The following is a 25,956-nucleotide window of genomic DNA, read 5'->3' as shown; positions in this document are numbered from 1 at the left end:
CTGTCACTTTGTGATGAGACCAAAACATGATTCTAACCATTCAATTTGTTACTTAATGTTGATTGATGGCTTTCTCAACAAATCTACCAACTATAAGAAGAGTAAACTTGAACATATGACCATAAATAATTTTAGAGTTTTATAATAGCCAATGAGATTGCCATGATGCAGCCAACACTGTCCTCACTGTTAATCCAAAACCCCAGTAGTTTAGTTGGCCTTAGGAATGCTAAATTGCCACCCTAGGACCTGGATGTCAAATTAAAAGAAACCATTGAGAGAGAAGACTGGTGAAAGGAACCTTGTGTTCTTCTGAATAATCTTCTCTCAGAGAACAGATAGATATGAATTGCTTCCAAATGGTCCAGAAAACACTTGTTGTACTGTGTGATTTTTGTGTAAAATGCCAAATTTTAAATGAGATCCTTGTATTTTAATTGAATGAAACCATTAATTTCAATGGACTCATGCTAGTTGAGTTGCAATTTGAAAAATTTAGACTTATAAATTCCCACTGCTGTCCTTCTGTCTTTTCTTAATCTTGAGAACGGAGTTAGATATATGAATGATGAGACCAGATATGGAAAGATTAGGAGCGGGATGCCCCAATTAACTATACACAAACTTCCAAGACCAGAAATCATGTGATTTCAATTCAAAAATTTCCCCTGAAAGGAATTAGATAGATGACCTGCATGACTATTGCTAATGGAAATCTGTGATGTACAGGGACAAGACACTACTAATTTGAGGTAAAGAGCACATATTTTAAATTAAAATACTATTAAAAATATGATTAAAAATTGCAGCCTGGCATTGTGATGATGTCACATTAAATAATTGCTCATATTCTATTTAATTCATCTTAAATTAATGAATATTTAAATAATATCAAAAGTTAGACTCTATATTTCTTTTCCTATATTATTTAACTGTTACTCAAATAGCTAGGCAATAAGACATTTGTTTATTGCCTGAAATTTCTAGAATCATGTTTAAGCTGAGCCTCTGTGAAAATCAAATTTAAATCAAAATTTCCAAAATTATTCCAATTTTACTTTTTAATTATTACTGAAATTATTTCAGAATTATTTGGACCAAAATTTTTGCTCAGTATGTCTATTTTTATCTCAATATGCTAGATGACCTAATATTTAATGGATATGTTATTAAGATTGTTCATCTTAATTTCAAAATTTCAATATATAGCTGAAAATGTACAAAGAATACTTGAAAATGTTAAAAAAGGTATTTAAAATTTATTATTGTATTTTGAATATTAAAAGAAAATTAGAACTGAAAACTACTGAAAAATCAATTTTTATGTTAATAATATATTCAGATAATATAGATCATAATTATTATAGACTATACAATAATAATATTATTTTAAACATGTAATTAATATAATGAACAATTATTTATTATTTCAGATATTGTCAAGTTATGAAATTAAATCTGAGACTACTATTCAACTTTATCCAAAAGAAAAATTTGTAAAGGATTCAACAACAATGAAAACTGTTGTTCCTCTTTACTTAATGCTTGCTTTTTCACCATTAATATCTATATTGGCATTAATTATTGTAACAGAAAAAGAGAAGAAAATCAAAGAAGGAATGTTAATGATGGGAATGAATATTACTTGTTATTGGTTAGTATATTATGTATTTTATTAATTTCAAATATTTTAAAATTTAATTTATTATTTAATCATTATAACAATACATTTATAAAAATACGAGCACTGCTACAGTCCAGCTATATCTATTTATTATGTAATATGGCATTAGATTTTACTGAATGCAGTTTTGAAAATATTTAAAAAATGCATTTAAGTTTATTTAAATGGAAACTTACAGCTGACAAAAATATTAAGGATTAATAGTTTTAATTTGATAATCTAAAGTTTCCATTTATTTATATTTTGATTTCCAGTGTATAATTTGTTAATCACAGAAATTTTAAAATTCTCTGAACTATTTAAGGATATATAATAGTCCTTATGTACTGTACATAATTAATCAATATATAATGTTTTGAACTACTACTTTACAAATAGTTTTACTTTAAATATTTTTATTAAGTAAAAAATTTGCTAATTATCAAAAAAATTTAATGTTTGCAATTAATGTATTACTAGAATTTTTGTTTTTAGGTTAGCTTGGTTTGTAACAGAAGCAATTATGGCATTCATCATTTCAATTCTTATGACTGTGATTATATTTGCTTTGAATATTTTGCCAAATGCTAGTGTTTTTATCATCTTTGGATTACTTATGCTGTTTGCATTATCTATAGTCATGCTAGCATTCATGTTAACTCCCTTCTTTAATAATGCAAAAGTAAGTTTATTACCATTATTATTAAATCAGTGAAGAATTTTATTTTTAATATAATGATAATATTTTGCTGGTTTTAGGTTGCTGGATCAGCACTTGGACTTGTATTGGTGCTTTTTGGTTTATTTTATTTTCTTGCCATTTGGGTTGAAAGTAAAGTGAATGTTGTTTTCTTTTTTCTTCTTGCATTATTATCTCCAACAGCTTTTTCATTAGGATTTCTGAAAGTAAGTTTTTTATTACAGAATTTCATAAAGTTACTAATGAAAACTATATTTTTAATTAAATTTTATCTTAGTATAATATGCATTAAATATTTATTATTAAATAAGCAACTATCAGTATTTTAATTTTAAATATAATAGTTTACTATTTTTAATTTAAAAGTTTAAAAATTTATATTAAAAGTGTGTATTAATTTCAAGTAAATGTATGTAAAATTGACTATATGATATAGTCAGTAAATATTTTTTTAAGATTTATTTACATAAAAAATAATGTATTTTGTCATTTTTATTGTAAAGTCAAAATTTTTCTAGTTTAACTGTTTAGAAATAATATATTCATCATTTCAAGTGCCATTTATGCTAGATTTACTAATTATCAATAAATAGTAAAATTATTTTTTATTAAATTTAATAATTTTTATGATAAGTTATTTTTTTTATAATAATTGTTTTCTAGGTAGTAACTTATGATGTTTTAGGCCAAGTTTCATGGGAGCAAATGTCATTGGGAAAATTTTCAATAAATGATTCATTTATAATGCTATCAGTTGACATTGTATTGTATGGATTATTAGCATATTACTTTGATTGTGTTATTCCAGGTAGGTTTATTATCTGTTATTTAAATTTAAATAAAATTATATTTTATTTATTGCCTTTATTTAAAGAAAATAAAAAATCTTTTGAAATAGACAAAATACTTGTGCAGTTTCATTCACTTCAAAGTTTGATCAAAAGAAATTATAAATATCATTTGTGCAGTTTTTTCTTCCTTGTATAAATTAGAAATAAATTTATGTAGTAAGTCCTTTCTTGATCAAACATGTTTGCCAAATATTGCTATATTTGATCAGGAACAAATTATAGAAAATGAGTTCATTCAGAAAGCAATAACATTGATTTAGATCATTTAGCAAATATATAAATTATTAAAAATAAAATATATATATATATTTCTTAGTTATTCTAGGGTGCTGCAAAAAATGTAGATTATCCTGTAACTTGAACATTACCCTGATTTCATTTTCTAAACATTTTGTGATAATTTAAGTTTAATGCATTCTTATATATGTAAGCATTGCATAATAATGAAGGCACTATATGTTTAATGAATCATATTCTTAGTGATGATTTCAAACATTATAGGGTCTTCTGGATATGGAAGCTTCACTAAAATAACATTGTTTATTTCAGTTGAGCTAAAATAGCCAAATTTTTATTACGGTTTTAATATTTTATTCTTATTACTTTTTGCACAAGCAATACTGGTCATATCTACTAGTATTAATATAAATAATAGCAATTAATATAAAATAAAAATCCTGTAGATTTCACAGTCTAAATAATTATTCTTATCATTCCTCAACAATTACAAATTGTTAAGGAATGATAAGAGAGAAAATCAGAACTCTTTGATGGGCATTTACTTCATACCAATAAATGACCACTGATTTGATTCTGATATAGTTTATGTGGGAGCTACTTTGCAGCACTTGGATCAAAGGGTCAAAAAACACAAGTACTCTGTTAATAAGAACCTAGACAGTACAGTTTTAGCATCATTCGCCAACCAACATGATGTTAACATTTTATGGGACCAGGCTTCCATCATTAGGCCTATGACTAACTCAATTTTAATTTTTTCCCATTCAAAATAAAATGGAAAGTGATTAATTCATTCCCAGACCCTAAACAATACCCATTTTGATAAACTTAAAACAGCAACTACACATAATTTAAGATAAAAAAATAACAATTAAATAACAAATTAATTTATTATTAGGATAAATTAAAACACAAAATCAATAAATAAAATATTTAAATTGGTATAATAAAATGAANGGCATTGAGAAATTGATCCAACCAATACTCAAATTCTTCCTGTCCTCAATATGGCACATCCGTTGTCATACCTCCCACAACAACCACAATTTTACAGCTCTTGCGGGTTATTTTGTTCCACAATGATGAGTGATTCTGACTGTGAACTGCAAAACAAAAAAATGTCTCCTATGTTGCAGAATCACCATTTTTATTTGACACTTCCTACAGGCAGTAGACAACAAAATGTTTGAATGCAGATGGGAGATGAAACTCAGACAGTCACTCACACAATTAAAATACAGTATATTTATTTCATTAATAAAAAATAATACACTCAATTGATTAAATTCATTATATACCAACTGCATAGATTAAACATTTAAAAATTAGCATTTGTAAGCAATCCAATATGTTAATTAGAAAAATTAATAAAAGTAATAAAAAGATTGATAGTAGTGACAAAAATTAAAAAATAATTAGAATACATTACATTCCATAAAAAATAGCTTAAGTACTGTATATATGTGCAGATAAGACAACCTTCAGATAAGACGAGGTGTAAATTTTCGTCAAAGTTTTATAGTTTTAGCATATATCTGTCCTATAAGACAACTCCTAAACTATCAACTACCTAAGAATTTAGTTTAGATCAGCAATCATTATCTGGATAATACAGGATAATGATTGCTGATTGCTGCATATATGCTAATTTCATAGCATATATGAAATTATGTCCTATTTGCAATTTTTCAAATGAACAAATTTTATTTTCTTGCATCTGACAGTACTGCCTTGCAATTATTGCAAACATTCGCACTGATTTGGGCATTCAGGTAATGACCTTGACTATTCATAAAAACCTCGTATGGGCTAATTAAATACATTGGTGAGTGATTTATTTTATGATGGTTTTAATTTATATAAATTTCAATCTAATTTTTTTTGTATCTGTCTTATAAGACGACCCCGGATTTTGGGGGCCTTTTTTCATGATTCAACTATCGTCTTATCTGCACAGATATAAGGTAACTTTTTTAAGGTGTTAAATACCTGAATTATAATTCATATACCCTACTCTCTATTAGTAAATAATTACAGTTTGTCTGCTTTTTATTATAATTTTCATTTTAATTTTTTTTGTATCTGTCCTATAAGATGACCCCAGATTTTGGGGGTCTTTTTTTATGATTCAACTATCGTCTTATCTGCACATATATATGGTATATAATACAGTACATTAAAACACTCATTCTTTTTAAAGAACTTCTTTTTCCTCTTTGAGTTCATATCAACTGTCCTAGAAATTTACAATCATTACTGGTAAAGCTGATCTAAAGAGGATGAACACCATTCCCAAGTAAGATTAACAGGAATTGACTTCTATAACAAGGAGTAACAGAAACATGCATTGATAATGGTGCCAAGATTCAAGGACTATAATGATATAATATATTATTGTGTAATATTAATGACACATTTTCTATTGGTAGTGAAATTGAATAGTTTAAAATAAGCAATAAGTTGGATGATACTCAGTTCTCTTCTAAACTCTACCATACTAAATCAATATTTTAAATAAATTTAAAATGAAAATTGTCATTTTATTTTGGAATTTTTGGTTTATCCATTAAAAATTAAATTGGTAGCATATATTTTTTTTTTTAAGTTTGAAAATAAGAAATAAATAAACACCTTATGTTGCTATACAATTGTTAAAACCATATATTTAAGAAGAAAAGTCAATTGTACATTAGATATTAAAAAAAATTGTAAAATAATATATTAAGTTTAATGATATTTTTAATTATCAGCATTTTTACTGAACTGTAATAATTTTCTACATTCTTTTATATTAACTTATTTGATTCCAATCATGTTTATTGGTGAATCAGTTATTTCTTTTGTTGTATTTTGTATCATTACTATCAAAGACAATTTAATTTCAGAAATAATTTTAATTGCTAATAAATATATTTAGTAAACATTCTACAAAAATATTTAAATCAATGCTATTATTATTTGTTTATTAGAAACAATGATTGTTAAAGTCAAATGAAATGATTGAGTAGAATTCAAATTCATCAATAATCAATAATGAGAACAACAAAATTTGTTTTATAGAATTATTGATATATTAAAATAAGATAGTAACATTTTCATAACGAATATTTGAATTAAAAAATAGAGAAATATTGTTATTTTATATTATATATTTTAATCAACTTTTAAGTGTATTTACTATATATTTTTAAAACAAATTGAAATTGTATAGGTTGTCCACAAATTCCTTATCTATTTTTGTAAAGCACCTAAGAATTATATAGAATTGAATTATAAAATGATAAAATATCTATACTTATTCAGTAATTAAGTTTGCGATGCCTATCAGTATCCTTTCACATCTTAAATCATTCTGCAGCATTTCTAAACATTCTGGAACATTATTTTGCTGGGCTATGTTATATGCAGCAATTTTTATATATGTGCATAACTTTCCATAATTATAATCTTTGTCTGATAGTTGTATGATTTGATGAAGCCCCATGCAGAGAAATCTAAAGATGTTAAATTGGATGATTTAACTTGTTAAGCCCCAATAGACCTAGGTCTGTTAGGCGATGTTAGAGGTTCAAGGCACAGACAAATTAAATTAAGGACTTTACAAATCTGGTTAAATTTTAGTAACAAAGGTTTAATCATAAATATTTACAAAATATTCATCTGTTCTAAAACATGAGAGGAACATAAATCTATTTAAATTTACAAGATTGGGGAACACGTACACTATACGAGAAAAAGGATTGAAGATATTACTTCTCCTTTTAAAAAGACACAATAATCAACATGCCAACAGAATAATGGTTTTCGGAGGTCCTTTGATGTTTCCTGTTTTAATATCTTGCACTTATTTCGTGAATAATGGGCGTATTCTCTACGATGGATTTGGATTCCGTTCTCTTCATTCGAAAGTTCACACGTGTCAGTCCCTTTCTTCTTCTTTATTCTTACACCACGTAGTCTGTTGATTGCTCAAGAAACAGGAACCAGAAAAAAGTCCTCTTTTGGACGGGAGTTCCAATATTTATACTTTCTGCCATTGGGTGTGACGTGAAACACATGTGATATTGGTCACTGACCAATCAACAAGCACGACAGGTCCAACCCATTCACAATCCGGTACCATAAAATAAAACGGAATTTTACAACAAAACCTGACATGACACACGTCATATATATATAAAATAAACGGAATAAACTATACATAGTGCTTGGGCACTACAAACTGTTGATTCTTCTTTATGAAATTTCCTTATTGCCTTTCCTCTGATTTCATTGCATTTCTTCTTTTGATTTACTAAACTACTATTTCTCAGTTCTCTATAGTTTTTGAAAAAAATTATTATTTCCCAAAAATAGATAGGAACTTTATAGGACACCCTGTATTTGTAAAAATTTTTTTTTAAATATTTAATATATATGATCATCTGTATTTAAATTTGATTTACAGAATTTCAAATATTACCAAGATATTTAAGAGTTCTAATGGAAAACCTTTCAAGGCTGTTAATGGTAAAATATATAATTTTTTTAATAATAATAAATGTAATATAGCTTGATTCTCATGCCAAATGTTAAATAGCAGGAAGGAAAATTCACTGAGTATGACATTATGAATAGTTATTAAAAACTATTAATAATGCTGTACTCAGTGAATTTTCCTTCCTGCTAATAATAAATGTTTTATCATTTTTACAAGAAAGAAAGAAATGTAATTCCAGCAAAAGTGATTCTTTGAAAATGTCTAATTTTATACTCAATATCCTAACAAAAATAACTACAGTCAAAGCTTGGTTTTTGAACAACTCACTTTTCAAACAAATTGGTTCACAAACAGAATTTTGAACTTATAATTGCACTGGTTGTCAATAATTGACCAGTTGCCAGTTACAATAACTCAGTTGTCAAACAAGCTTCTTGGAAAGAGCTAACCACAGATTGGAGAGATACCAATGGTCAACTGCCTGTACTTTTTATGTTAAAGAAAGTTAATGGCCCGACCAATCAATGACAGGACTAGTTAGTGGCACCAAGATTGCCTTGAGTCAGTAGATGTCACAATGCGAATCATTGATGACGTTGCTATTTACATTAGATTTCAATGCATATGGGAAAGATACTATTTTCATTTTTTGGTATGCCTGCAGTTGAATATAAATCAAATTAATTAATAAAAACTGTGTAAGTTAACATTTATGCAATGTAAATAGCATCCAAGAATTCATTTTTAAAGGTGTTTAAGTTCAATTAAATAACAAAATTGTATTAATATAGCAGCAGTTCACAAAGTGTGTGCCACGGGTGCCAGGAAATGTTATAAAATTTTTCTAATTTTACATTATTTAAAAAATATTGGTTATTTCACAAATTGTACTTGTTAGAATTTGACATAGGGTGCCTTGGGAAAATCTGGATTTAACAAGGGTGCCAAGAATCAATAAAGTTTGGGAACCACTGTATTATAGTATTAAATTGCATTTTTATGCATAAAATATTGGTAAAAAGATAAAAAAAAAGGCTTTATTTTCGGGTCAGGAACAGATTAATCCATTTTATATTGTTTCTTATAGGAAAATTTGTTTTAGTTTTGGAACAAATGATGTTCGAAAACCAAGATTTGACTGTATTTGTAAGATATTCTTTCTAACAAGTTTTATTTAAAAATTTTTCAATTCAAGTTATTTGAATTTTTTTATTTTATTTTAAAGATTAAGATATTTTTTAATTAAAAGATTATGGAAGTAAGTGATATCTGAAAAAATTAACATATAAAGTGGATTCTAATGCTGTAACTACTAATGTTTTTTCTATTGATAAGTCTTATAGAATATATTAAATTCTGTTCTGTTCCAAATTTTTGTATGAAAACATAGAGCATAATATTTTTTATTTAATAATATTGTATTCATTTTGATTTTTTGTTTTTATTTGGTAAAGTAGCTTATTGCTGGATATTAGTGGTATTACATCTTTGTTTTAACTTGTATTCTCATTTTTATCTTCTAGAATAAATTTTTGTATGATTTTTGCTTATATCAATTTTTTCACATATTAATTAAGTTTAAATAATAATGTGAAAATAAGCTTAATAATAACTATACATTTGCAAGAAAATATATTATTAGATAATTTATATGAAGATAAATAGTTGACAGTTTTTATTCATTGGAAAGAAAAATCATTTTTAAAGTTTGCAAAAAATATTTGCACTCTTATTAAACTTTTTAAATTTAGTATTTTGAGGAGAATAGTTCTTGTTTCTAAAAGAATTATAAAAAATTTAATAAAAACATAATCTTTAATTTATATTTATATATATATATTTTTTTTTAAAAAAAAGCTATTATCTAAATCAGTGTTTTCCTAAGTTTTGACATCTGTGTATCTCTTCTTAAATTTTTATAAGTACTGTCAAAAAAAAAAAAAAAAATCTTTTGAAAACTATTCAAATGTAGCACTTATCAGAATTTGTAGTAGCATTCATACAAAATATATAATTTAGTGAAAAATATATACATTTAAAATAATTTGTTACTACAGTATATTTTCTTAATAATGATTCTGCATGTTAGTAGTTCATAGTTTCAATGTCAGATGAGTCCTTTAACTGTTATACATGTAATGAAAGGGAAGGAGTTTGCCAAAAGTACACCATGATATACAACAGGGGGGAGTCAAAAATGGCTCAGTACTGTATATATAATTAAATGGGTGGCCCATAGTATTATTTATACATAAATGTTTAATCAGTTTGATTTGTTTGGTAAACTTAAGAAATTAGTTGTTATTTCTTGTGTATTTGTTTTAAGAAATAGAATTTTTATAAAATAAAAGATAAATTTTTACTGATAGTAAGTACATACGATCAGAAATTATTTATATAATTGACTTTACTATACAGCTCTTTTTTAAATTAGAAATTAATTAATTATTACTACAATAACAATTAATATTTTAATTAAAATTATTTTATTTTAGATTTGACTTTTTCGATATTTGAAGGACAAATTACAGCATTATTAGGACACAATGGTGCTGGTAAAACAACTCTGTTAAATATGCTTAATGGGATGTTAAGTCCAACATCAGGAACAGCTTCAATATGTGGACTAAATCTAAATAACATGAATAATCTTATAAAAATAAGATCAATGACAGGTGTATGTTTGCAAGAAAATATATTATTAGATGATTTAAATGCAGAAGAACATTTGACAACTTTTGCTTGTCTTAAAGGTGTTGTTCAAAAAGATGTTAAGTCAAGAGTAAGAATAAATTTAATATCAATATTTTAATGTATGGGATATTTTGTACAGTGTACATTTTCATTTCAGGTAGAAAAAATGTTGTGTGATATTGATCTTTTTGAAAATAAACATATTCCTGCAAAGAATCTCAGTGGAGGACAAAAAAGAAAATTATGTGTAGGAATAGCTTTAATAGGAAACCCAAAAGTAAGTTTATAACATTAACTAGCAGACCCCGCCACGCCTTGTTGTGGCTCAAAATGTATCTATTATAAATGTATAACACTTCCCCCATAGGGGAAAATTTTTCGAAAAATTTTTTCTTAGTGTACATTCTCTTGATGTACCCTATTAAAACACAATCAAAAACGCAAAAACCCGCATCTAAAATAGTATAATAGAAGCCAAGTTTTTCACAGTAAGCCTTAATCCTGTCCCTCTCCCCCGCGGGGAATATCGAAAATTCCCTTCTTAGTGTACATTCTGTTGACGTACCCTATTAAAATGCAATCAAAAACGCAAAAACCCGCATCTAAAATAGTATAAATAGAAGCAGAGTTCTTTACGGTAAGCCTTCCCCGTAAGGCTTACCGTAAAGAACTGTCCATCCCCCATGTTTAACGGATGCCTATGTCCACCCTGAAGTTCCATTCTAAATATTGGTGAAAAAATTTTTGAAATCGGATGAGTAGTTTCGGAGATTACCTGCTGCATACAAACTAACATACATACATACAAACAAACATTACCTCTTTATAATATTAGTATAGATATATATATGTAATTGAAATTAAAAATATAATTAATTTATAATTGATTAGTAAATGATAAATTATAGTTTAAGATTAATTAGGTGTAAATAATAAATAAAATAGATCCGTTCATCAAAGTAAAAATAGATGGATTTAAAAAATTCTATTGTGTGATGATAAATTGTAATTATCCAAAACTAAACTTGGAAGTTGTTTTGAATAATCACTAACATCATTTTTACATTCAAAATATGATCATGTATAATTCTGGCTGTAAAAACTTATTGATTTCTGATCTTGTTTTATAGATTCAATCTGTTCACATAAATAAAATTATAAAACATTCACTAAACTCTGGAAATTCACCAGTTTTTTCACCTAAATATGCCCAAATGACAATTACTTAATTATCATAAACAATAGCACAGCCCATATCTAAAGATATAAATTGTCAATGATTATTATATAATGGTGATTATGATTTTATTGCATTGAAATATTAATCTTAATATACAATAATTTTATTAAATTGTCAATGATTATTATATAATGGTGATTATGATTTTATTGCATTGAAATATTAATCTTAATATACAAATGCAATAAAATCATGTCAATGATTATTATATAATGGTGATTATGATTTTATTGCATTGAAATATTAATCTTAATATACAATAATTTTATTAAATTTCAAATTATTGCCAAATTCACACTACTTATACTGAGTCATGTGTTCTATTTGAATCATCAAAATATTAATGTCCAATGTAAAGGATCTGAAGAAGGTATGGTAAAATCCCAAAAAGTGCTTAATTATGTTAAATACTTGTGACTCCTTCAATAGTTTTGAGTATTCCTTTGTAAATAAATTTATTTTTGTAATTAAAATTAATTTGTTAAACATTGTATTCATAATTAAAATCTTTCATATTATTCTATTATAATTAAAAATCTTAATTTGAATATTTATAAATGTTATTTGATGTCTTATTTAAAAATAATTTGATTACTTAACAAAGTTAGTAATTAAAATATTGGTAAGTGGGAAAAAATTAGATTTATTAACACTTCAGAAAGTAAATTCACTTTATTTTTTGTATTGTTATATATTTTTTTGGTTCAAATAAAATAAATTAAAGATACATTATTTTTAATTTAAATAGTAATAGATAATTTTTCATTGTAAGTATTAATGAGCAATAAATTTAATTTTTCTCAGATTGTTTATCTTGATGAACCAACAAGTGGAATAGATCCTTACTCGCGTCGTTTATTATGGACATTTTTACAAAAAGAAAAGAAAAATAGAGCGATTGTTTTAACTACACATTCCATGGATGAAGCTGATATTCTTGCAGGTAAATGAAATATTAATTAAAGTTAATTTTATTGAGTTTTACACAAAGTTTATTTAGGAATCCTGAAATTAAACAAGATTGTTTTCAGTAATATGAATTTTTATTTTCACAGATAGAAAAGCAATCATTTCTAAAGGAAATTTGAAATGTGCAGGTTCATCTTTATACTTGAAAAATAAATTTGGAATTGGTTATCATTTAACGTAAGTGGTTATATATCTTATTGTAAAAGAAGATTGTATAAAATCAAAATATTTCAAGAACTTTTAATAATAATTTTAATACAAAAACTTGATCCTCACTGGATTAATGGATTATAACAAATTTTTTCTAATATTCCATACTATAAACCATTAAAACTGTTATTAAAGTTAAACATATGAATTATATTTTTTTTATCATAATAATAATAATCTTTATTAGCAAAAAGGAACCTTTTGTCCCGGACAGACTAACTGCAAATGTTACAGTAAATAATTTACTGTACAAAGCATTATGACATTAATTTTGACAGTTAGCATCAAAAATAAAATTATTTTTTAGTTGTATTTAACAAATTCATAAATTTATTTGGTAATTTCTGTTACAAATTTTTCTTCAATAATTTTAATAATATAATTTTGTAAATTATATATGTTCACCTCTTGATAGTTACTAAAATTTCTCTAAAATCTGTTAGCTATATTGAATTATCAATATTTATGGTATTTTAAATGGTTTTCATATTTCTACAAGTTTCTTGCAATGTTTTAATATACATATTATCAAGAAATCATTAGAATTAAAAAATAACCGTTTTGTTTTTGTTTAATGGACAAAATAAAAAATTGATTTTAGATTTGATTAGTTCTTAACAATAATCTTATTGTAGGAATTCTTGTATTAGTTAATTGAATTATATACAAAATATCTTTTAATAACAGTGTTTTATGAAATTCAGTATTTTTAGCATTGAGATATTTTTTAAATTGGGATAATTATGTAAAATAAAACTGTTTTAGTTAAAACAGTTGATCAAAGAATCAATTTTAAAATGCATAAGTTCCTTTTTCATTTTTAGTTTGTCAATTTGTGATTCTATGTTTTTTGTTTTTTTCTTACACCATTTGAATTTGATTCTTCAACTGTTGAATACACTCAAGTATAGAATTCAGGTCATCTTTTACAGAAGCCATGTGATTAACAAGCTTCTCATTAGATTTATTAATCAAGTCTGAGATTCTGTTCCACAAAACTGTTATTAAGAGGTTTGCCATTTCGTTCAGATTTGTTAGTAATGTAGAACTTAATGCATTTGACTCATCTGATATTTTCATGGAATCAAACTATCTTTATCTATCAGTAAATTAAAATCAGTTATTAGTTTAATATTAGAATGTGTGGGCTTAATCTGTTCTATTACTTGATTATAGTGACTTAATAGAGGTCTTCTACATTTTGCCAGAGATCTTTGCAAGATGTAGAATTAAGTTCCACTCTAGAAATAAAGTGTTAGTATTAGTTTAATACTGTCTCTTTTCCTACTTGAATATAAGTTCCAAAGCTGCTGGCACATTTTGTTTCAGATCTCAGTGATATGGATGAATTCTTTTGTTTACGTTGCTTAAATATATAAGCATGCACGGGAACCTAGGAAACAATTTGATAAGGTGGTAGTGCCTTTGCAACAGTACACCAAGCAGAAGTAGCAAAGTGTTGTAAGATTTCTATTTAGTAAAGGCATGAAACTGATGGATATTCATCATTGGATGAGAAATCAGTATGGTGACAGGTGTATGAGTCTTACACAAGTGTATGAATGAACTGAGAAGTTCAAGAAAGATGTTACAAGAGTGGAGGATTCTTCTAACCTGGGGCCAGTGTTTACCAGTTACAGAAGACAACCTTGTAGTTGTAGAGATTGCAATTTGGCCACTGCCTCACAGTCGTAAAGGTGACATAACTATTGGATATTAATGTTGGATCAACCTATCACATCATCTATCATGAGCTGAAGTTTGCAAAAATGTATGCAAGGTGGGTGTCTAAGTGATTGACAGCTGAAATTAAAGAGACATGTTGATGATTGCCAGGAGCTTCTATCCTAGTATGATGCTGATGATGATGCATTTCTGACATATTATCACTGGGGCTTAGAGCTGGGTACATCTTAAGAGCAGAACAAAAGTGACAAAACATGAATTAGGGTCATGACTCATCCTGAAAACCTAATACCCCATTCACACTGAGCATTTCAATCTAGATTGTGACCAAGGTCGGAAAATATGCCATGGTGTGACCTCTCTCGACTGTTTCAATCTCAACTGAAACGACACTGAATCACAATTGACTTGAAAGTTCTTGAAACTAGATCCAGTCATAAGAGAGATCCCACAATCCCATGCGCGCAAGAAAATACAAGATGGCTGCAGAACACGTGTCGGGCTATCAACAGAGAAATAAAAAAGACAACTGGAGAGACGATGACATTGTCTATTATTAGATATATAGCAAGAAAAAGTATTTATTTCTAACCAAAACTTCCATTTTGTTTGTTGGTGTTCATGACTAACTGCATAGTTATGTCAGTTTTATCATTGCATGTAATAGCCAGGTTCTTCTCAAGCGGACTGCGTGTGTGAACAGCACGATGTTCGACTGGCGACAGTCACAGTCCAGATTGTTGGTAAATTGAGATCGAAGTGAGTCATGGATTGTGTGTGAACATAGTATAAGAAATTCTGGGTGCAGTGACCTACATACAATTATGTTGACTTTGTTCTGGAATCACAAGAGGCCAATCTTAGAGCCCAGAGGAAGCACTGTGACCAATGTAACCTACTCAAACCTGAGAAAACATCTGAGGCCAGTTATTTGTACAGATGGTACAGGTTATTGACACTTCTACACTTCTAGCATAGGGGATGAAAACTCAAAGGTATTGCCTGGGGTGAAATGTAGAGAAAAGTTGTAATGGAGAAGAGACGAAAATGTAAAGGAGGATAGGAAAGGGGATGAAGAGGGAAGGCTCAAGGGCATCTGCATTACTTTTATTAATCCAATAAAAAGAAAATACAAAGATACAATAAAAATCAGTAACATTTGAGAAGATGCAGTTTGAATGCCTTCCTCACCAGATCTTGAACTTACGTTAGATTTCCACGTCTTTAATCCACTAAAGGATGTGCTGAGTTGAGAGAATTTCCAGGATGATGATGATGATAAATTTGTGGTGCACAAGAGGTTTATACAGCCATCCAAAAGAATTCTTTTCCCATGGTCTCTATATGTTTGTCAAAACCTGGCATAAGCTGGATAATGTAATGTAATATTTCAGTTTCTGCAATAAATACTCTGTAAAAAATATTTCCAGGTTTCTATTGAATGCACCTTATGTTAATCACTATATGTTAATCAATATCTTTATTACATTACTATATTTATTTTTATGTAGTTCATTAAATGTACATTTTATTGAACTGTATTTATAATTATAAACATTTTTTCACAAAAACTTGTATATTAGTTTTTTTTATTTTTATTTTTAATATTTTTTAGATTTACATTAAATTCTTCTTCATATGATGAAGCTTCTATTGAAAGACTTGTGAAAAATATTATTAATAATACTCAGCTTTCAAGGAAAACAAATTTGGAACTTTCATATTTGCTGCCATTAGATGAAACTGAAAAATTTCCTCAATTATTTGCTAGCATAGAAAATGTTATTCTTACAAATCAATATGGTATTGTTAGTTATGGGATTTCAATGACAACTCTGGAAGAAGTTTTTCTACATTTAGCAAGTAAAGAAGTTGATGATGACAATGATAATACATTAATTGAAGAAACAGCAAATAATTCATCATTAATAACAGATTCAATGTTTAATCCTTTAACTGATGTAAGACCAAATCCTTCATCTTTTCAAGCATTTTTTGCCTGCTTGAAAATAAGGATTATATTATTTTTTCGTGAAATTGAAGCTGCTATTGCAATATTTCTTACGCCAGTTATTTTGACAATAGTTTCATATTTTATTATGAGAAAGAGTGCAATTTCTGTTCCTGAACCATTGAATTTAACTGCTTCATTATATAATAGTACTTTCTTATATCAAAATGAAACTGGTAAGTTTATTTTATTTTGTGTTAGAATTTTAACTTTTTACTAATACAGATTAATCAAGCATTATAAAATGTTAATTATATTCACTATATACNAACTCATCTTCTACAGGGAAGTATTGTCGTGGGAACGGAGTTTTTATGAGCGATTTTTATGAGAAAATTTGTCGGTTGTTTTTCCCTTTTTGTGTTAACCCTAACTTTAAAAAAATCGGTTTGATTTGGAAACAAAACGGTAAATGAATGAACAAAATGAATATAACTATTCGAGTCTCGGCCCTCTTAAATCCTGGCCCTCACACTATGCAAAATTTGTCCAGATTGCTAAAAAGATTTGGGAGTTTGGGGTAAGGGATTAAATCAGAGAGAAGGAGTTTTATGGTAATTCATGTTTCCTGTAGAGTACCAGAGGTAATTTTGCAAAATTTGGTCCAGATTGGTCAAAGGATTTGGGATTTCTAGGTGAGATGATATCAGTAGGAAGGTGTGAGGGATCCTTGACACCAATTTATTTTGTAACAGTTGTTACTTTCTTTTAGGTATTTTATCAATGATAAGGCTCACTTATACATGTGTACATCTGAAAAGTAACTGAAAGAACTCGATTTCTGTTGATAGATATCTCATAATATAAGATAAATTCTTATTTTTAAATAATGATGTGGTAGGATTAGGCCTAATACTAAAACAATAAACACACAAAAAGTACTATTTCTGTTTTTCATGAACTATAGAGGATGCTGCATTTTTACAAAATGGCTACTTTATCTGGGTTGCTTGTAACTAGTCAATGTAAAATTAATCTTATATTACTGTCCAATATAATGATATATGCTGCTTGTATTCAATAGCTGTTTTTCAATAAATTTTATAGAACAATTATTGCTAGCTAGACACATCATTATATGTGGTATTATCGAAACAAATGAGTGAGATCCTTCCATACATATTTGTGCTTTTTGTGTTAAAAGACATCAGCTTTGACACTTGTCCCCAGTGCTGTAACTAGCCATTCCTGTGCAATGTGCAAGAATTTGCATTTAGGCCCATTAATTAGATTTGGAAAAATAAAACAAATACATGCATTTTGGGCCCTCCTTCTAATTGGGCCCTGTGTGGGTGCACCTGTTGCACCTGCCCAGTTACGGCACTGCCTGTTCCATGAGGGCCATATTTACAAGTAAGTATGTAAGCTGTTGCTTATGACCTTGAGTTCCAAGGGGCTTCAAAAATTTCTACAAAAAGAAACTTGAAGTCAAATTTTGTAATATTTTTTTACAAACAACAAAATATACTTTTTATTTTGTGTAGTATTTAATTAATATGTTTACATTAATTATTTTCTTTTTATGATTGATTTCTAAAATTGTGAAGGGTTGGTAAGGGCCTCGCGCTGAGTTCAGCTTAGGGCCTCGAAATGCCTAAATCTGGCTGTGTCACACACAAAATTACTGGAATTTTAAACTTTAAGGAAAAATTTTTTAAAATTGACAGCATAACTTGTTCACATAAAGCTGAACAATTGGGAAGCTTTTGTTGCTAATTCTTAACAGTCGAATCTACTCTTTCTGTTGGTTATATTTATGAGCTTTTCTGAATTCTAATTTCTGAATAATCATTTATTTTTCATGTGGGAATAGATGAAAACTTACATTGGGCTCCCATAAGGCTTTGAAATTGCAATATGAAATGCAACAGAAAGCTTTTCTTTTTTCTATTACTATTCATCTTTACTGTTGACAATACACAAGAAACATTCAAACAATCCAGATAAAATAGTTTTGTTTTTAAACATCAGTGAGCATCTGGAAAAAAACATGAATAGGTAGGTCTACATACAAAAGTTTAATTTCATTGAAGGGAAGTAAATTTGCTCCTTATAGTTGTATCTGATAACATAAGAGTATTATTATAAGAAAAATGACCAAGACAATATAAACAAAGCATATACGTAACTACCTGAACTGCATGAATCAAAACCGAAACTGAATACATAAGATAATAAGTTAGAAAAGGTCACCAGGTGGCAAAGGGGATTTATGCAGATGAATAATGATATGACAATGTGATAGAAATGCTGCATTAAAAACATCTTTCTCATGCATTTTCCTTTTTTAATATGAAAATAGTATGTAGCCTATGTTCATCTGGAAGGAATAAACTTTCCAATAGTGAAAGAATTTTAAAAATTGGTTTAGTAGATTCCAAGATTACTTCCAAAAAACAAACATTCTTGTTTTATATATTAATATAGATAGAATTAATATAAAAGTTTGAATATAAAAAGTTTATATTCAAACTTATAGAGTAAATCTTATAATCTTGACAGTATCTGTCAGATCTGTCAGTGATTGCCATTATTTTATTATAATTTAACAAGTTTGTGTTTATTATTGATGATATACTTATAAGAGCATTTCATGATGTTTTTAGTGGATTAATTCATTAATCTGTGATCTGAGATTCTTTTGAAATCTAAGTTATTGCATGGGCATAAGAATTGTATCAAATAATCTTTAAATAGATAAGTTTATTTCTCTCATTAATATGAAATTATATATTGTTTAAATTTTATATTGTAGATGTTTAAAATATACATTTTTTGATAGTTCAATGCAGATATTGTTGAATTTGTGTACAGCTTTGCTATAGGACAGGTTGGCAATCTATGACATGCAGGACAATTTTCAGTGGTGCACTGATGCATGCATTTATATTCTGTTACCATCTATGTGTTGTACATGTGCCTCAAATGTAAGAATATAATTCAATTAATAACTGACTTCAAAATTATATATTTATGAAGTCCATTATAACCGGACCAATTTTGATAATATATATAACAAAATTGGTAGAATCATATTGGCACTCAGAATGAAACTATAACTTAGGTTCGACACAACACTGCTGAAAGGTTGCCAAACCCTGCTATAGGATAAATTATAGGAGATAGGACAGTTAGGATTAAAGGGACTTTCTTACATTTATGTAATCATGTAGAAAGTTATTCCGGTATAATTTGGACACTTTTATTAAATTCATACAGTTACAATTCTCTTTTATGATTTATCTTAATATGTTCAGTACAGTATTTTCTCATCTGCTTAACAGCCCTAAGTCTTCTTTTCTAGGATTTGAATACTTTGCATGATTCTATGATGGTTGTACTGTTTTACTATTATTACAGGATTTTGCATACTTCTTTAATTGTTGTTGCCCTCCTTTGTTTTACCTTCTGCTTAAGATAACCAAATCCAAATATATGTCTGGGCTGTTTAAAGAAATAACAAAGTTGGAAATCACTGTTATTCTGATTCTGATCTTCAAATCAGCTACAGCATGTATTGTGTATCTTTTTTTGAAGTGTGCAATGTTACTGCATCATGGTGGATAAATACAGTTGACCAGTACAATGCGGTAGATACATTCCACTTTATAAGAATTTCACATTGTAGGAATCCTTAAATACATGAGCCAATCACAGCCCGGCACGTGTGCAGTTTACGTTTTACGGACTACAGCTGTTTGAAAGGTTTTCTTCCATAAAATTAATCGATTCTAGACTAATTTGACTCAACATTTCCAACATACATATAATTTTTTGGGAATAATCCGTATAAACTATGCTATAAACAAAAAATTGTAGGATTACTTACCGAGTGTGCACCATTTGATGACACCATTGCTTAAGCTTGTTTCCGTTGCGGAGCAGCGCACCAAATGGCAGGCGCGTTTTCTGATAAGTTATTTTTCTGCGAAAAATTCGTTGAATTTTGGAGACATCATTAATAGAAATAATTTTTATGGCCATTGAATAAGAAATGTTTTTTTCACAAGAAATGTATAAAATTACAGTACTGTATTAGACTTACAGTATTTAATTTATATACTGTACAGATGATAGTAAACTCAACTTACCTGCCTAAACTCTCCGTAGCGTGTAAGTAGTTCAGCTGCTCATCCACTATTGGTCCAGATTCGACCAATCCTGTCGCGACACGAGTTGGCGATGACATTTTACCGCATTTTACGAGTTTCTTTTAGTGTCTTTATATGAATACGGTTGCAATTATTTTGCCGCGATATACGAAACCGCATTATATGAACCCGCGTTGTAGGAGGGTCAACTGTACCTTATTCTGCTCTCCAGATAAAGCACTGGAACATGGTAATCAAATGATGGTTTTAAAACCATATCTATATAATATTTAGAATTAATGANATTTTTAATTATTTTCATATTTGGTATTAAAATATAATTAATTTCCTCCAGGTAAATTATTAGAAAGTATGAACAGAGCTCTTGATGAACAACATATCAATGTAAGATTACTACATGAAAATCCTAATATTACAAATCTTGCAACCAGTTGTATGGCAATAGTTGTGAAGAAATTTTTACCAGAATTTGTAAATATTTAAATTTTTCTAAGAATTATTTATTAGTATTATTTTAAAGTGATATTTAAAAGTTTTGATATTTATTTATTTCCAGAAATGGAATTACTTAATTAATGATACTTGCATACATTCTCTTCCAATACTTCAGAATATCATATCTAACATGATGATAAAAAATTATGGACTTGCTAAATCAATATCTGTTATTTCTCATCCTTTTCTAAAAGAAGATGACGTTCAAATTGATGGTCAAAGCTTATCTTGGGTTTTTGTAATTGGCATATGTATGATAATACTGTCACCTATGATTGCAGTGGAAGTTGTTGAAGATAGAGAGGTAACATTATTTTATTTTCTTAAGGACTATTTTACAATATAAATTAACAATTTACTCATTTTTATTTACAGAATAAAGTAAAGAATCAACTTGAAGTATCCGGATTGAAATTTTTTACATATTGGGGCTGTGTTCTGCTTAGTCATATTATGCTTTTTTTATTATCTGTGTTAATTCTTGTAATAAGTTTAGTGATTATAAAACTCGAATTTTTACAAAGAGCTGATTTTATATTTGCCTTTCTACTTTTGTTTATTTTTTTTATACCAACATCATTGTTATTTTGTTATAATTTGTGTTATATGTTTGATAGACAAGAAACAGCTAAAGGTGTGCTGAATTTATTTTGTTTTTTGGTAAGTATAAATATTACAAATTTTAACTTAGTTAGGTAATAAAAATTTTTAATACAATCTAAAAACATTAACTTCTTATTACTATTTTTCAAAGTTATTTACAAATTTTAACTTATTGAACAGCAAAAGAAATAATTATTTAGTGGTCAAACTATTTTTTTTAATTGATGAATAATTTGATACATTTACCAAGGTACATTTTTATTTTCTATAATTTCCTCAGATGAATTAAGATCATCTTATATTTTTAAATTATAAAATTATATCAATAAGAATAACCATGTTTGTGAAAATTACTGGTATAAATAATAATAAAACTCTGTGATATTGTTAGAGATATAATTGTATGTCTGCGTATTCATTCATTATGAAGAAAATTGTCTGATTGGCCATCATTAACAGTTTGTTATAATGTTTGCAACTGAATTTTTAATGGAATATTTATTAATATCAATTTTTAATTGTCATAGATAGATAAATAACATCAATATTTCAACACAATTTAGTAACAAAGTATTTACAGCAATCAGACTTATTCAATTTTCTTTGTCACTCCTCATATATATCAGATAATTGTTAATCGAAAATGCCAGAGAGAAAAATATTTACCTCCACAGAATCAACAATGTTATAAATTACACATATGAATACATTGTCTTAAATTTCTTTAATACAATTAAAGATATCTTTCTCAGAGCAAATTTAAATTAAATGAACATGCCACTGTATTAAAATTAAAATTTTTAGTTTATTGAGAGTACTTGCTATTATACATATTTGAAAATTACTGGTCCACTATTTTGTGTAATATCAGATCAGTCCATAAGTTTATGCATATTTTATGACCTTGAGAAAAATCTTGTTTTGCTGTTAAAAATGCCAGTCTAATGTGATACTTTTTACACTGAAGTGTTAAATTGGATCTCATTCATATAATACTGTTCAGAATTGGGAGCATTTCAGTTGTTTATTTTCGTTAAAATGGAAGTAACAGATGAATATNATACTAATTACATGGGATATAATAATATACTACACTAATAATGGATTTTTTCATACTTTTCGGTTATCTGACTTTTCAATTATCCGACCAACCCCAGTCCCCAATTAGGGCGGATAATCGAGGTTCTACTGTACATCAAAACAAATCATACAAAAAGAAAATTGAATTTTTTTTCTAGATCATATTTCAGAATCATGTATAAAATCCATGTAAGAAGAGAATTGGATATATATGATATTTTTGCAATCAGCAATAACTTTTAATGGTTTAAAAAATTTGATTAGAAGTTAATCAAACTGAAATTAAATTCAAATTGTATATAATCCTAAGTAGTTTGTTATATCTAATATAAGCATTTTTATCAAAATATTCTATTATCATGCTGACAATTTTTACAAAAATCATTTAAAATGAAATTCATATTTTTTTTACTACAGAATTCTAAGAATATTTAGTAATATATTTTAAGAGACAAAATTATATAATGAACACATACAAATAACTAACAAATTTCTATAATAAAACTTTGTATAGGATATTATAGACTTATGATATCAAAGTGATGTCTGAATTAAATGAAAAGGTTAATTTCTTGGATATTTTGGAGTAATTCACAAATTATTGTTGAGAATTTATTTATTTCTAATATTAATACTGTTAATAAAAAGTTAAATAACATCACAAGAATAAATAATAAAATAAATCGAAAAGCAGTTATTTCATTGTGCCATCATAACATATTTTCTAAGAAGCATAGAATTTGATGAATCCTTTGCTTACATATCATAGGAAAGTAAACTTTATTATCTCATTAAGATTAGTAACACTTTATATTAAACAATAGTAAAAATATACATTTAATTGATTTATTTTTGGGCTGCAATTTGAAAAAAATTGTAGACCTATAAATTCCCACTGTCACCATTTGTCCATTCTTCCTTAATCTTGAGAATGCAGTTAGGTAGATGAAAGCCAAGATCAAATATGGAAGGCTTAGGGACAGGAGGCCCAGATTAACTATATAAGAACTTACGGTCTAGACTGGACATTACATTATTTCAATTCAAAAATTTCCCCTGAAAGGAGTTAGATAGATGACTAGCATGACTCTATTGCTAACAGGAGAGGGGGAGAGAATATATTTTAAATTAAATAAATTAAAAATATGATTAAAAATTGCAGCCTGGCATTGTGACAATGTCACAATAAATATTTGCTTTTTTAACAATACAGTTCTTGTCAACTGATTTAAATTCGTCTATAGATTAGTGCAATGGATGATTAAACAGAAGTTAAATATAAACAATATAACAGAAGACCAAAAGGAGAAATTTGAATATGAAGTTGATTTTTATTTTGAAATGAAAACAATTCTCCTTCTTTTCAAAAAATAATTATTAATTAAATATAGATGATTAAAATATGAAATGTACACCTTTAAGTTGACCTCAAGATTTTCAGCTTTGACTTAGACATATTGCTGTATAAGTGGACCCCCAAACATGCAGTAGCATATCAATAGATCTGAACTAAAATGTTGATTGGTAAATGGTAATTTTTAGTGAAAGTGTATAATAAGGTCAAAACTATTTTGTAAATGAGGACTATCAGTAAACGTGAGTAAATAAATATCAATAAAATATTAATATTTTACGTAGTATAATACCAAGATAATACCATTGTTTATGGTGTACGACAGTAGACTATTATAAAATATTTTTCTTACGCTCTACTATCTGCATGAATGATGTTTAGTTGAAACATTAGCTTTTAGAAACAATTTGGTTAGTGTTCATTTATGTTAAATTTTATTATTTTATTAAACATATGTTTGAAGAACACTGTTCTACTTGCTACCACTCTGAAAGTCAACCTCTAGTTATGGAGTGTTTTTCAAGTGTAAAAAGACAACTTATATGCCAGCATAAACAGTAAAATTTTATGTAATCACACATCACAGTAATGTAATCACAGATGAAATTAGGATATACAGTAGGATCTTCTTTTATATGGGATTGATATGTGCAGATTTGTGTTTTCACAGATGGTGAATGATTAGATTAATACATGCAATGACAGTTTTATTATGAAATTCATTCTGAAGCAAAAATATTGATATAAAATATAGAAGCAGTTTTATACAGCCTATCTTTGGAGAAAAAAATTATCAAGATGAAATGAAAATAGAAGATTCTAATGCATGAAAAAAAGCAGAAAAAAGTTGTGTGATTACAGCAGGAATCAATAAAGCATTTTCAGGGGTAAAAATTAGTTGGAGATTAATTGAAAATAGGTCATTAAAAATTATTAGTTTAATGGGTTATGTACAGTACATAACAGTTCAGGATGATATAAATTTGCACACTAAGTAGATCTTTTCTATGAAAATGGTATGTGCTGGCTCATCAGACTTTTTATTATTATTATTAACTATATTTGCAGATAAAGAAGAGGACACTTTTTATTTCTTTTAGAAGAAGGGAAAACTTTGACTGATATATGCAAGCATTCATCAATCTTTTATTGAGAAATCTTTGTAGGGGATTGACAGTCAAATTGCTTGGGAATGCCTAATGTACAGTACAGAATGCAAATTGTGTAACAATATATAGCAAAACAAAACTACAATAACAGAATAATATGTTTTATTTTTTTAGTTTAGCTTCTTGTGCATGCAATAGGCATAATAACATACTTTAGTGAACACCATGAGTTTGAAAAGAAATGCATCTTCTGATGGAGTTAGGCATAAAAAAACAGAAATGAAGGAATTGCCAAGAGAATTGGTGGTGTGGGATTTGAAGACTTAAGGAGATGAACATTGAGGACTTAATTGATGGGCATATAACAAATATTAACTAATGATGACCTTATCATTCAAATTCTAAGGATAGGACGAAGTTCAGGAAGAACAACTTCAAGAAAAGAAACTAAACCTGAAA

General features: G+C 27.4%; 1 protein-coding gene across 1 annotated transcript in view; it reads left to right on the top strand.

Moving 5' to 3' along the window:
* Positions 1-25,956, top strand: part of LOC111635790 (ATP-binding cassette sub-family A member 5-like) — a 77,365-nt gene that overhangs the window by 30,063 nt on the left and 21,346 nt on the right. Inside the window, exons 11-23 of the mRNA XM_023380858.1 lie at positions 1,434-1,654; positions 2,159-2,345; positions 2,423-2,569; positions 3,027-3,175; positions 7,902-7,963; positions 10,430-10,716; positions 10,786-10,905; positions 12,673-12,811; positions 12,924-13,014; positions 16,349-16,920; positions 21,191-21,327; positions 21,413-21,655; positions 21,727-22,011. Of these exons, the coding sequence (XP_023236626.1) occupies positions 1,434-1,654; positions 2,159-2,345; positions 2,423-2,569; positions 3,027-3,175; positions 7,902-7,963; positions 10,430-10,716; positions 10,786-10,905; positions 12,673-12,811; positions 12,924-13,014; positions 16,349-16,920; positions 21,191-21,327; positions 21,413-21,655; positions 21,727-22,011 (2,640 nt within the window). The remainder of the gene's footprint in view (positions 1-1,433; positions 1,655-2,158; positions 2,346-2,422; positions 2,570-3,026; positions 3,176-7,901; positions 7,964-10,429; positions 10,717-10,785; positions 10,906-12,672; positions 12,812-12,923; positions 13,015-16,348; positions 16,921-21,190; positions 21,328-21,412; positions 21,656-21,726; positions 22,012-25,956) is intronic.

The sequence above is a fragment of the Centruroides sculpturatus genome, unplaced genomic scaffold, assembly GCF_000671375.1.
Source record: "Centruroides sculpturatus isolate CEXI.00-Female unplaced genomic scaffold, Cexi_2.0 scaffold989, whole genome shotgun sequence".
NCBI lineage: Eukaryota > Metazoa > Arthropoda > Arachnida > Scorpiones > Buthidae > Centruroides > Centruroides sculpturatus.
The sequence above is the reverse complement of the archived record's forward strand: the minus strand, read 5'-3'. Positions and strand labels throughout refer to the sequence as shown.